The sequence below is a fragment of the Siphateles boraxobius genome, unplaced genomic scaffold, assembly GCF_051911475.1.
Source record: "Siphateles boraxobius isolate OS27281-9 unplaced genomic scaffold, OSU_SipBor_1 130, whole genome shotgun sequence".
Classification (NCBI taxonomy): Eukaryota; Metazoa; Chordata; class Actinopteri; order Cypriniformes; family Leuciscidae; genus Siphateles; species Siphateles boraxobius.
In genome coordinates, this window is record NW_027508734.1 from 30,380,516 (window position 1) to 30,395,417 (window position 14,902).

The 14,902-nt window shown below is 39.2% G+C and overlaps 1 protein-coding gene across 7 annotated transcripts in view; it reads right to left on the minus strand.

Annotated features, from left to right (window-relative positions):
* Positions 1–14,902, minus strand: part of rbm33a (RNA binding motif protein 33a) — a 76,416-nt gene that overhangs the window by 45,525 nt on the left and 15,989 nt on the right. For 3 of the 7 annotated variants that reach the window (XM_077229219.1, XM_077229215.1, XM_077229221.1), the window contains exons 6-13: positions 11,714–11,836; positions 11,443–11,629; positions 10,410–10,705; positions 8,031–8,355; positions 7,458–7,519; positions 3,690–3,816; positions 3,154–3,503; positions 674–952 (exon numbers count right to left, since the gene is read on the minus strand). In XM_077229219.1, the coding sequence (XP_077085334.1) occupies positions 674–952; positions 3,154–3,503; positions 3,690–3,816; positions 7,458–7,519; positions 8,031–8,355; positions 10,410–10,705; positions 11,443–11,629; positions 11,714–11,836 (1,749 nt within the window). The remainder of the gene's footprint in view (positions 1–673; positions 953–3,153; positions 3,504–3,689; positions 3,817–7,457; positions 7,520–8,030; positions 8,356–10,409; positions 10,706–11,442; positions 11,630–11,713; positions 11,837–14,902) is intronic. The other 4 variants (XM_077229220.1, XM_077229218.1, XM_077229217.1 and 1 more) reach the window with 3 other exon arrangements.

Here is a 14,902-nt window from a genome sequence, read left to right on the forward strand (position 1 = left end):
TCAGCAGCGCCTTGTATCAGCGGATTGCGGGCGGGAAAATTTGTCAACCACGTTGGTGCGGATGGATGGCGGACGGATGATGAGTCTTGTGATACGGTTGCGGATGAAATAATAGCCCATCCGCACATCTCTAATACAGACAGTAGCTCTCACATCACGTGCAGATCCATGCGCACACAAAAACATTCAGTAGTGCAGAAAGGTTGTGTCAACACTTCTGTGATTTATCGATAAAATAGCTTAGAAACTGAAAAGTTCTAGCATATTTTTCTTAGAAACTAAAACCCACAGCTTCACTATTATTAGAGAGACGCTGCCAGGTAGAATTAATTCACACTCAACCCCTCTCTCACTAATGCATTCATATAAATGTAATTGTTACTCTGCTACTATTTCTGTATCTGATTTAGAACAAGCAGAAATCTCAGTGAAATATAACAATCCAAAAAAATTAAGCAGTTATGTAGGAGAAATAGTCTTGTAGGCAGTGCTGCGTTATATGCCATAGCTGTGCACAAGGCAAGCCTCGTTCGAGTCTCAGCTCGAGGTTCAGGCTTATTTGTTCATTAAAGATGTCACCAGTCGACGTTGAAGTCATTCAACTCTTAATTTACAATCAATATTGCTCTTGACCTCTTGCTTACTGCAACAAATACAGATTTGAAAGGCTTACCATTCTGGGCCTGGCGTGGTTGTTTCGTTGCTGGTTGCCCTGTGGTCGGGACTGCATCTGTCTATGGCTACTTTGAATCGACTGGCGGAAATGGGGCTGGGAGAGGTGCACCATGGGATGGTGATCCCTTGGGTGGTGTTGGTGGTGCTGTTGGTGTTGGGGTGGATGCTGGGAGTGAGGAAGGCCCTGTGGGGGCAAGTCCTGTCTATGTTGCTGGTGCTGCTGCAAAGGCTGATGGGATAGTGAAGGATCATGGTGAAGGGGCTGCTGCAATAGACCCTGAATACCGTAAAAACAAGAACACAGCCAAAGTGAGACCTATAATCAAATGTGCATAAAACAGGCATGTGATCAGCTAAAGACAAAAAAGAAGGAACTGGGGCAACTGGCGAGTAACACCGTTTCAACGCCAAATTTTACTCGCATGTGGCGCTTTGAAATATGCTAAGAGTGTCCCGCAGATGGCGCCGAGAACTTGTGCAATGCTGACAGAAACAATCCGTGCATGAAATAAATGCATTTGAAAACATTGTTTAAGGCCATTTTGTGATTTCAATCATCATACACCGGTCATACACATTTACATGGGTCATACTTTGCTGGTCGGAAAATAAGAAAATCTGTATAAATATGGAAAAATCACATCCCAGATAAAACAATACAGAACAAAGTTGCATCTCAAGTGTACAAATGAAACAGATCCAGTTTTAGATATTTTTCTCTTAAGGACATCTACAGCGAAAATTCGGCCAGTAGAGAATGAGAATCAGAGTACTCTGGAATTCAGCGTTGTATAATATTTAAGTAGTTTACCAAACAAATAATTTGGTGTTCCTGGTCACTATTGGCTGAACTGACAGGTAAAACCAGTCAATAAATTAAGAAAATAAAAATAAAAAATGTGTGTTTGATGAGAATCAAGAGAAACTATTTTCATGAAAGAGAGATAGACATCTGATGTGTAACAACTAACCCAGTGACCTTAAATAACCATGAACTGACAAACAGGTCTAACACAAGGGGGCAGTCTTGTCTGCTGCTTGGATTGAAGAAAGCAGCTTCTCCTTGCTCAGCCGACCACTACAAAACACCTACATTTCAAACTAACATCCATGTATAAATTTGAAACTTGTTTTGGACCAAAATTCAACACCTTAGGTATGACTCTGTGCCATGGACAACACCATTCAAAAGGTTGGGGTCAGTAAGATTTTTTTCAACAGAAATTAATACTTTTATTCAGTAATGATCCATTACATTAATGTAACATTTAAGACATTTAAAATCTAACAAATTATTTCCATTTCAAATAAACGCTGTTATTTTTCATCTTTATATTATATTATAAGAATACTTAAATTTAATAAATACATAATTATAAATATTAAGCAGCATTTATATGATAGAATTGATAACATGAAGACATTTTTCTTGAGCATCAAATCAGCACGATTACTGAAGGATCATGTGACACAAAAGACTGGAGTAATGATGCTGAAAATTCAGCTTTGCATCACAGGAATAAATCATACTTTTTTCTATTTTAATATATTCTACAGTTGTTTTAAACTGTAATATTATTATACAATATTACTATTTTACTGTATTTTTGATCAAATAAATGCACCCTCGGTGGGCAAAAGGCTAGCCAGAAGGAATCTGAACTTTTCAATTCCTATTTGTGCTACTTCCATATGTGGTCCTAAATCCAATAAAGGTCAGATGCAAAACGACCGGAGTCTGAACAATCATATCGGGATTCATGCCACTTTTACCTAGCGCTAGAGCATTATCAAAACAGTTGCAAAAGGTGACTAATTTCGCAATGAAGGACAGTGATGTGTCAGAGCTAAAAAGTATTACAGTGACAGCTCTATATACACAAGCAAAACACGAGGGCTCATATCATAAATGTTTAAAAACTTTGTTTTATATATTGTCTATGCTTAAATTCGTTGGGTTCGGTGGCAAGTCACACTATAAATAAACACGTAAATCACTCACTTCAATGTTCTCCATTTTTACGTCCATATGACAGTGTGCGTGACATTGTTATTGTTCTTTTGCGCAGTTTAGGACCATGATCTGTTAGCACTGGAGTCTGATATTGGCCACATTTATGTCAATGTGAACAGCTTTACCAAAAAATTGGATCTGAGCAATAAATCTGAATTGAGTACTAAGGCTCACAGTGTGAACGTAGCCTAAGAGACTTCTTTCTAAAACACGAAAAAGAAAAATCTTGCCAACCTCAAATTTTTGAATTGTAGTGTACAGCTGAAATATTTCCAGAAGGACAGAGACTTTACCACATCATAAAAGTTTTGAATACAGATAATAAAAAAAAGTAAAACAAATAACACTGAAAACTCAGAATAATATTTTTCATGCTAGTTCCATGCCATGCTGTAAATTAACATGAAATATAAATCGTTCATCATGCTAGCATGGCCATGCAGATTTCTGGTAAACCAACTTACTCTCTGGCGTACCTGCATACCAAACAGCATGTGCTGGGGGCTAAAGGGGGGTCCCTGCTGCTGGGGCGAGAAGGGCTGTCTGTGACCCACAAAGGCACGGGGGCCATGGGGTCCTGGAGGGCCTGCATGATGCGGGGCCAGACCCGGCCGAAGGGGTTCTCTCTGGAAAGCACCTTCTCCCTGAGGCCCTTGGTTCTGCCCGAGCCCCAGAGGACCAAATCCGGGACCTCCGAGTCCCCCTTGAGGGGGGAAAGACGGAGGGCCTTGCCCCGAAATCGGAAGAACACTGTTATTCATGAGGGGGGCAGGGCCTGGCTGGTCAAACATGTGCTGGCCTGAAAAACGTGGTTCTAGAAATAAGAAAAGAAAGGACGAAAAAAGAAAAGAAAGGAAGACAAATAATGTGAACGAGAAGCCAGTAGCCAGCAGCATCAATTCTGAAATTGTTAATGTTACGCTTCAAAACAGAAATATATAAGACAATGCAGGTACAGACTATACAGGGAACCAGTGTGACCACTTTTATTTGACCTTACCAGCAGAGAAGAAGTGCTCTTGATCCTGGTGATGTGGTGGTGGTCCTCTCCATTGCTCCTGGGAGGGTAGAGGCCGCTGAGGTGGGCCAAAATTCCCTTGGAGATGCTGCTGAAAATCAGGAGGAACCTGGAGGAGGATAGAAAACGGCAAAAATGAAAACATGACTATTCCAGCAAATATAATTACTGTTGACATGAGTTTCAAAAAGCTTCTTATTTGTGCTCCTTATCTTTTTAAATTTAGCTCTTCATATTAAGATCATAAACATCAGCTTATACCACTGAGAAATCTTTTATGTAGAAAGGAAGTGTTTTGCATACACCTTGAATTACAAATCTTTATCCGTTCTCAGTGCTTACCTAACCCATTGCTCATAAAACTCAAAATCCCCTCTCTACCTTTCCAGAGGAAAGAAAGATAATGATCCTTACTAATCCTGGAGTTGAATGCGAATCCCCTCTCCTTTATTCTTTGAAAATATCCTTAGCTCTCAAGAAATTAGCCTTCGTTCAAAGGGGCCACACTCCAGCAAATTGGGATGCTTAGCACCTCTTTACTCATTATAAGTGACTTAAGATGCAATCAAACTTTTAATCCACGTTACCAGCTCTGATCGTCAGAAGGCCAGTGAGTGTCACCAAGGCCAGCCAAGTTGCTTAACAGAAAGTCAATCAGGCAGCTTAGCTAGGCAATGGCCAGGAGGGAGCGAGAGAGAATCACATTGTTATTGTGGACTTCATTGCTCTATTCAAAAGGTCAGCTCCAGTAACACAATGGGAGCTTAAGTAGATTCACAATACCTTTGCAAGTTTGCATTCGTTTGATAAAAGGAGCATGTCCTTACTGGGGGCTAATCTTTTGTAAATACCCATGGATCTGTTCAATATGCAACCAGTTATGATCTGCCTGTGAGATAGAGAGGGAGTGGGAAAGACAAATGCCAAACACGGGCTACTGCCATTTTGGAGACAAGCCTCTTGTGTCTTAAAATACACCCGGCACATTCTTCATTTCTGCTGTTCAGTGTTCAGGTATCTGACCAATTATCAGAGATATATATATATATATATATATATATATATATATATATATATATATATATATATATATATATATATATATATATATATATATATAAGGGCTGTCAGTCGATTAAAAAATTGAATCCAATTAATTACATACTCTGTATTTTAAATATTCATATTTTAAATATTTCAATTCAAATGAATCAATGAATAATCAGCATTAGTGACATTGAAGTTCAAAAATTCTTATTATTTGCCATAACACCAAGGTAATAGTGATTGCTAACTGAAGTCCAGTGATCCCCTTTCAGCGCAATATATTCCGCTCCCACCAAAACATCTCATTTTGGGTTTTTTTAAGTGTCGTACAGCTGCTGAATTTTTAACATAATGGTGTTTCGCGATGGTATGTTATGTCTGAAGAGGCAATTTGCTAAACCTCTGCTAACCCTGTCTTCTATCACCGAACGTGGTCTGCAGGACATTGCATTCCATTTAGTAGGGAAATTGCTCAGTCGGTCACATACAGATTTGCTAAGTTTGCGTTTCAGTGTTTGCTCCTGTGTGGTTTGAAGATGAAGTTGACTGCTAGAGTTGGTATCACGGGACGTGCTAGATCGTACCTCCGGATTAACGTTAACTCCTGGATGCTTTGCATTGATGTGGTACTTTAGAGTTGATATGCAAATTCCTTGCTGCAGACATTGTAGACGACCTTATTTTTTTATCAACGCTTCCATCAGGCCGTTTTTTATAAGTAAATGTTCCAATCAATGATCCAGGCTGCGCTTTCTCGTCTCCCTCCTTCATTTTACAGTCGAATGGTGGCTAGAACGGCTACGCGTTATAACGCGTTATTTTTTTCTTACATTAATCTAAATTAGCGCGTTATTTTGACAGTCCAAACATTATTTATATATATATATATATATATATATATATATATATATTTATGAACATTTATTAGAGGATCAGCCCCATGAGATGAAACATCTCGTTTTCATGGGGGTCCTCAAGATCATGTCCAAACAACATTAAACAGCAAACAACAAAGTAGATACAAAATATATACAAAAAAGAAAAACCTTAAGCACACACTCACACTCATTCACACACACCACACACACACAAGCTCTCTCTATCCCCCCATCACAGATAAAGTAAAGTAAGTCATAGTGGTATATATACCACTAACCACAATTTATTTTATACCACTATTAAAATAAAACTTTTTTTAACTAAGACTCAACAAAGTTATTTATTTGTGTACATATATATATATATATATATATATATATATATATATATATATATATATATATATATATATATATATATATATATATATAGAGAGAGAGAGAGAGAGAGAGAGAGAGAGAGAGAGAGAGAGAGAGAGATAGATAGAGAGAGAGAGAGAGAGAGAGAGAGAGAGAGAGAGAGAGAGAGAGAGAGAGAGAGAGAGAGAGAGAGAGAGAGAGAGAGAGAGAGAGAGAGAGAGAGAGGGAGCTGATATTATTTTATGATATACTAAAAGAAATGTATCCGTAAAACTACAATAAATCTAACTAACAAAGGAAAATCAAACTTTATACTTGTACTAACTTGCAAAATTAAAACAGGCTATGGGCTTAATAATCAGTTTTATAATTTTTGTGTCAAACATAAAACATAAAATACAATATAAATATGTAGCATGGAGATTAATATTCAAAAACTCTGCAGTAGTAAATATTCATAGAGAAATTGTGGATCAGCTTATTGCAAGATGAGATGTGATCATATGCTAATGTATGATAATCAAGTGCCCAGAGGGCTAATGGACGCTGCTCCCTGCAAAATGCCATTGGCATTTTAAATGGTGTCCTGTCTGTACCAGACTGGCAATGGGAGACAGACAGCTGGAAATGTGTCCTGAATGTGTGTGTGTGTGGAACTTTTCCTATTCAGCAAGATTAGGGACAACCAACCATTTCAAGTGTCCCCAAACTAGGGATCGCAGTACATGAATAGTTGACAAATAACATGGACATGAACTTTAACTTTCCTTTTCACCATCAGGAATTTAGGTTCAAATTTTTATGAATTTGAAAGTGTATTTTAGGTGATGTGACTGATCATTTGATACTTTTTTTGCAGTTAAATGGTCCAGTGGTGTAATATACATTTTTAAATAATCCATGTAGTCTGGATTGAGGTCATTTAAAAAAATATAAAAAAAATAGAAAAACGTTTAAAACAGATTAAGATAAAAATTTAGCATGTAACACTGCACAGCGTTCCTGTAACAGCCATTTGTCATACTGAAACATTGAATTATGCATCCTTTTGACAGCAACGGTAAAAGGGAAAACCAAAGTATTTATATCATTGAGGACAGAGAAGAGAACTGGGGAGATTTGGGGGGGGGGGGGGGGGGGGTGATAAGGTCTCCTCAGCAGTAATCACTTTAGCCACAGCACGGGCAGCTGCCTGATGGTTCCTCTACATCCTTACAGGCAGTAAAGGGCTTTTACATCTGTTCTGAGTTTTCACGGTCTCCTTTTCTATTTCAACTGGCAGATCTTCGCCACATATGAGAACATTTTTAGAAACATGCCTTCCACACAGCAAGACAAATGTTGGTTTCGTTGACTACGGGCCAGTCACATTCAGAAAATACCATGATGTCGACCATAACATACTGCAGTTATATGCAGAGCAAAAGCACTTAATTATAATTTAAAGCAATGTGAGGTAACTTACCGGGAGTCTCTGTGGCGTGATGTTAGGCCTTGGTTGGTTCTGCACAGGAGGCATTGAGGGAACTGAGATTAAAATGGAAATAGAAAAATCATGAGTCAGACAGACAGAAAACGGGTTGCAGAACGAGAGAGTGGGGTGGCGTAACACGGACACCATAAAAGTCTCTTCTTGCCACGAGTCTAAACCATGGTTTGTCACAGCTGGTCACAGAGAGAGGGCTGTTCTGCTGATTAAACTGTGCATCTCTCTCTCGCGCGCAGACTGGGCCACCTAATGAGATAAACTGACACTCAAAAGGAGTAATTTCACCTCCGCAGATGTGTGCATTACAGAAAGATGGTTTAATGCTGATGGGTTGCCTACAGAGTGAAGGCCATATCAAACGGGGGGGCAACTCTTTAAAGGACCTGAGTGAAAATGTGAGTAGGCATAAGCCAAAAGTGCAAAGCCTAAAAATATTCATGGAATAGGCACTTTAAGAGGTCAAACACATCTTACAGCAGATGCTAAAACAGCTTCTATCCACCCAAATATATGAATATCAGGTCGTTGGTTTTGTCTCTGGGGCCATACCTTGCACAGGTGAGGAGGAGGGTCCTCTGAAGTGAGGGTTAATGTGAATGTTCTTGGGGTGGTGCTGTTGATGCTGCTGGTGTTGGTTGGGATGTGCGTGTGAGTGCCGTGGTGGTGAGTTCAACAAGCGCAGTCCGTGCGTGTCGTGTTGTGTTCTGGGCCCCGGGGAACGGTGGGCCAGGTGTGGCATCAACAGCTGCAGCGGCTGCTGAGGGATTGGGGTGCCGGGATCTGGGAATAGCCCAGGACCTCCAGCGCCTCTCGCACCAGGCGGACGCGACTGATGGTGGTGATGCTGGAGCGGAGGAGTCATCCTGAGCTGCTGCTTTAAAAAAAAAAGAGAGAGAGAGAAACAAAAAGAGCATCAATCAATAGCGTAAGCCTACTCTTTCCCCCCTAAAAAAATCATTATATTGAAGTGTTGTGAGCTTGAATCAAGTAATCTATCATAAGAGCCATGTGACTGCGACTGAACCTAAATTAAATGAGTTTAAGAGAAATACAAAATGCTAAAATACTCTCAAAAAACATGCACTGTGCCTATGTGTCCTTATGCTAAACAGACAACATTTTCTATGATGAGTGAAAAACTGACTCCCCAAACTAGAAGCATATTGCAGTCTATTTCAGAAAGCTTGGCACATGTAAGCACACTATATTTATTAACTCATCATCAGATGAAGACAACTTGTACTTTATACGACAACTCATACACAGAAGCGGATTCGATTAAATCATTACAACAGTGCGCTATATAGCATTGTCTGAAGCATAACGTAAAATAAATATCAATGTCAAGGAATGACAAGTTGGTTCAAAAGCCTAAAAAGCTTTCCTTCTCCATAAAAGAAAATCAGCTTTAAAAAAAGAAAGAAAAAGGTGCAGCACAAACGTTCAAACTAACAGCTCAAGCGCAAAGGGATTACATCCTTGACAGATATTTAATAATAAAATAAGCGCAGGAAGCTAAATCCTTCAGCAAAGTACAAATTTAATTTGGTGTAATGCTTCCTCAATGGACTCCCGCCAAGTTATTTGCCATAATCCATATATCAACATGGATAAGAGGAGGAGTGAGAACAGTGATAATTGACTTTTACTCAAAAGCAAACTAACTCAACTTCACAAGGGTGAGACATGACAAGTCAAAGAACCATCATTTAAAACGGATTCAAAATCTTCAATAGCCTCAAAAAAGGATCAATACCATTGTCTGACCAATCAAGTTAAAATATGTGTTTGCAAACAGAATAGCTGTGTCATTACTAAAGCTGTGTCCAACTGTTGCAAACAATGTTACTGTTTATACACTACAGTGTGTGGTCAGTAAGATTTAATTATTTTGAAAGTCTCTTATGCTCACCAATGCTGCATTTACATAATCAAATGTAGTACAGTCAAACATTTAAACAATAAAACAATTTAAAATAACTTCCCTATTTTATTTTACAATGTAATTTATTCCTGCAATGGCATAACACAATATTTTAAGAAATCATCACTCCAGTCTTCAATGACACCAGATCCTTGATTTAGTGCTCAAGAAATATTTCTTCTTCTTATCAGTTGAATTATGTTAAATAATTCTGGAAACAGTGATACATTTGTTTTCAGAATTCTTTGACTAATAGAAAGTTCAAGAGATCAGCATTTATTTGAAATAGAAATCTTCTGTATCATTATAAATGTCTTTACGGTCACAATTTCATGCATCTTGTTGAACAAACGTATTAATTTCTTTTAAAAAAAACTTACTGACTAAACTTTTGAACAGTAGTGTATGTAATTGTGCAACAATCACGAAATTTAAAGCAAACGAAGGCAATGTTTTCCATAAACACTTTTTTGTTATACTTGTGGTTTTACGTTTAAGTTACAATTTCAAAGGTAACTTAAACGAAAAACACCCTATTATTATTATTATTATTATTATTATTAGGACCCAGAAATGTGAAAAGGTCCATTGGTGCACCTCTAAAATCTAATTTAAGCTGTCACATCACACTTTTTTATTAATGTTATTAGAACAGGTTCAGTTTTTTTTTTTTTTTTTTTTTACACCATGCCAGCTTATATGGCTATGTTCATGGCGACAGCCAGGTTTAGTTATTCAAAAATAAAAATGAATAAAATGTTTAAAATTCATTTTTCTAAAAACCTTAAGACTAGATTTGTATTTACTCTCTTAAAAACCTTTTATCAACGGGGTAAAAGTAGCCCTGCAAAATGTGTTCAATAGACAGTGGATTCTAAGAAGATGAAAATTTATGTGAGAGTCTTGAGTGCCCTATCTCGCATTGTGTCATCGATGACTTGATGATCAGTTTCAGTGGAAACATTCATATTTTGTGCCATTTCAGAGACCCGTCAGTTTCTTACCTGCATTCCCAAATTCACTTGCATCAGTGGAGGCCTTTGCTCATTTATTCTCCCCTGACCTCCAACTCCATCACCACGGAAACCTCCCATTCCAAATAGAGGGAAATTGCCTCTTCCACCGACTCCACGTCCTCCTGCTCCTCCTCTTCCCCTGATCCCACCTCTACCTGCCATTCCACCCCTCATTCCATCTGGTCGTGGCCACCCTCTTCCTCGTCCTCCAAAACGGCCCTGCTTCCTCTGACGTTCCTTTTCCTCAAACTCCTGCAGGTTTGCTTTAGCTTCCTCAGAGAGCTCTGAAAGGAAAGACAAACAAAGATCCACATTTATTTGATTCTGACAAATGAAGCAATTCATGGTTTAAAACAACTAAACCATCACCTAAACCATCTTTCAAAAGTTATTTTGGAGGATCAATTTAGCCTTTTTTTATACTGCTCATAAATAGGATGATGGTAATAAAATAATATTTTTGTTTATAAGCACTTGGGCCCTCAAGTTAAAACTTAAAAAAAAGCTGTTCCAAATGTACATTTACTTAAGTCTGGAAAGTTAAAAACAAAACATTTTTTATTATTATTATTATTATAAACACTTACAAGATATACAAAGACATTAACTTCTGTCAAGTTAAAATATTTGAGCAATATATTGATGTTCACCTCATACAACATCACACCAAACAACAACAACAGCCTTCACTGATCACCTTACGAATAAAAATATTTTGGCAAGATTGTATAACTAGGTAGACTTTGCTCACGAATATTAATTATGTCATGTTAATCCAGTAGGTCTAACTTACTGACTTAAAGGAAGACATAGTTAAGTTTAGGGATGGGTCTTGATGACCTAATCAAATGGACAACTAGTCACTCACACCGGTGCAGCTAAATCATAAAAATAAGTAATTTTTACTCAGAAATGCTTGAACTGTAGAATCTAAAATAACAGTCAGATTACTCAAAACAAGACCATATGAGATTTTTAAACCAGTAACAGTACACAAACTTTCTTCATGTTAATTCCTTACCTAATGTTTCTGGGATGTTCCTTCTTTTACTGGCAGCATCAGACAGCCTGACCACAGTCTCATCTTTACGCTCAGTCTTAAATCGCAGACGTCTAGATTCTTCCACATCTTCCTCTTCCTCATCAGACTCCTCCTTTACATCTGCATCCTGCTCTGGCTCAGCTTCTGGATCGTTTTCATTCTCCACCTGAAGCATACAGCACACATAAATCTTCATACTCACGAAATCTCCGCGAAAGAGCACATAACGCCATAAGCTGCCATTCTTTACCTCCTCCAAATCTGTGATCTGAGAGCTGTCCTGCTCCTCAGTTTCCTCTTCATGCTCCTCCTCCTCAGCCACTTCCTGTCTGTCAGTCTGCTCTTCACTATACTCAGTCGGGTATTCATCCACCTGCAAAGAGCAAACAAATATTTACTCCATTCGATGGAAATTCAAGCAGGACTAGAACATCAGGGCTGAACAGATCTCTCGTTTATTATGGATTGAAACACCTGTTCCGGACCGTGTCGTAGGTCGGCACTACCAAAACCTGTTCAATGCCACAAATGACACCGATGAAGATAAAACATTAGAATGAAGCAAAATCACTTCTGAATGAAAATGTTAATGCCACATCTGAGAGAGAGGCCAGAAAGGCCCAGTGCAGCATTCTGAAGTTGGGGAGGGGAGGGAAAGGGGCGCTGAAGGGGAGTCTTCCTAAATTAGCATAACAGTGGGAGCCCAGTCTCATTACTATTCCCTATTACCATTCCTGCTGATATTTGAAATTCAATGAGATGTAAATGTTTGACATGATACACAGAGAATGGGAGATAAACACGCACACGGCTCAGTGGTGGTGAAAATATCATTGACTGTGTTGTCTTTACACACACTCACTCACATGCGAGCACGCACACACACGGAAAATATAATCATCTGACTTTGAGCTAATTCTCACACACGCTCGAGCACAGAATGTACAAAAGCATCCGGAGAGACAGGCACACACGGCTTCTGCTGACTACCTTGCTGAACCTCACATGCCACACCACCGGTCTTGTCCCTCTCCTCACAGGTTTTGTGCCCATCTCTGCTTCAATCCCCTGCTATACCTACAGATCCTGTTTATGTCCACCTGTTATAGCTTACAGGTCCACTAACCCATTTCCCTCTGCTGAAGTACACATTTCACTCTTTAAATTGAGATTTTACTTTGGCTTTTGGAATCTGAAATCACTCTCATATAGTCATGTTTGCAGGGATATTTTTGGATATTGTAGTGAACTAAATACCTCCAGTTAGGAACCTGGGTTTGCTCTTTGATACCAATCTCTCATTTGAAAGTCACGTGTCTAGTATCTGTAAAAGCGAATTTTTCCATCTTAAAAATATATCCAAATTACCTCATATATTCTCATTGACAAATGCGGAACAATTAGTTCATGTGTTCATGACCTCAAGGCTAGATTATTGTAATGCTCTACTGGGTGGTTGCCCTGCACGCTTAAAATACAAACTACAGCTGGTCCAAAACGCCGCCGCTAGAGTTCTTACCAGAACCAGGAAGTATGACCATATTAGCCCGGTTCGGTCAACACTGCATTGGCTCCCTATTAAACATCATATACATTTTAAAATATTGCTGATTACTTGCAAATCACTAAATGGTTTAGCTCCGCAGTACTTGAGCGAGCTCTTAACCCATTATAGTCCTTCACGTCTATTGCGATCTCAAAATTCTGCCCAGTTGATAATACCTAGAACATCAAAATCAACTGCTGGCGGTATATCCTTTTCCTACTTGCCACCAAAACTTTGGAACAATCTTCCTAACATTGTCCGGGAAGCAGACACAGTCTGTCAGTTCAAATCAAGACTAAAAACACATCTCTTTGGCTTAGCATACACATAACACATTGTAGATTGATATAATTCAATGTTAGGCTGCATAGTTTAGATCAGCCGGAACCGGGAACACTTCCCATTAATCCTGATGTACTTTGTACATCATAAGAAGGATGGTGTCTACGCTAATATTAGTCTCTCTGTTTATCCCGAGGTTTACCGCAGTCCGCCGGATCCAGGCCATATCCAGATCTGATGAAGGACCATCACATGGACATGACGACAACACATCCCTGAAGTGCCAGCCTCATCAACACTGTGAAGGCCTCATGGACACCTCAACAAACCCATCTCCATACCGGCGTGATGACTCCGACCCCTAACCAGATGAACTGGATAAATGTTGTGAAAGTTCTGTTCCAATCTGATTTCTGACCTATTATGCCGCCTAAATCATAATCATAGACTGTTCGTTTGTTGGCCAAAGGAGGACTGCCCCCCCCCCGACTGAGCCTGGGTTCTTTCAAGGTTTTTTTCTCCATTCTGTCACCTGATGGAGTTTTGGTTCCTTGGGCATAAGAAAAAAATTAGTTTGGTTCCGGTTTCCGACCGACCCTGTCAATTTATGTGCGACCCAAATTTATTTTATGAGCTTGGGGAAGAAATAATACAAATTAAATAAATACACAAATAAAAAACTTTGAGGCAAACTATAATTTATGTTTTTGTACAGCACCGTATTTGTATAGCCTGTTGTCCTCCAGCAATGCTAACAAACGAGGCAACCATGGGCGTTCACACATCGTTGTTGTCATGTAGATGCACTGCTGCGCTTGTGACAGGGCGCATGAACTGAACGAGCAGAGATAGAGATAGAGCCCCGGTCGCGCGCGCGCACTCTCTCTGCGGAGCCAGGCGAAAGTATAGGCTTCACCGTCTCAAAACTAACCACTGTCTTGCTCTCTCTCCCTCGCACATATTAATGAAAATAAATCGACACGATGGCAAGATCGGAAAACTAAAGTTTCATGTGGAGCATTTGGAGATTTCTTTTATCCTGAATTACCGTTGGGTGGGAATTGTGCTAAAATACGTTGCCTTATCTTCTCTGCAAAGCGTTCCACACATTCAGCTGACATATAAACCACACTTTAAATAAAAGAAAAAACTATCCAGTGATGAAATGTTTTCTGTGATGATGAGACAAATCTTGTGGGATGTCCTAGCCGCCGGGATAATCACACAACGCGCACACGTCCGATAATGACACGTCCAATTCGCAAACTAATGACTCATTTGAACCGATTCGTTTTAATGAATGGTTAAAACAACTGATCTTTCCAACACTGAACTCACGAGACGTCTGACGTCACGTTTGCCCCCGCTCAGCGTGTGTGTGTGTAACATGCTGGGACACACAAGGTGGTAGAGTACATGTATAGGTAGGCTATTTTATGAAAAAATAGAGTAGCTTTTCCATCGCTACTGTAAATAAAAAGTAAAAAAATAATATGAATAATTTCCTTTCTATCCCTTGCTGCCACTGGACAGAAAAAAAAACAAAAAAAAGTCCCTCCCGACCCATGACCTCAACTGACAACCAACCGGAACAAACCTTTTTTTTTTATG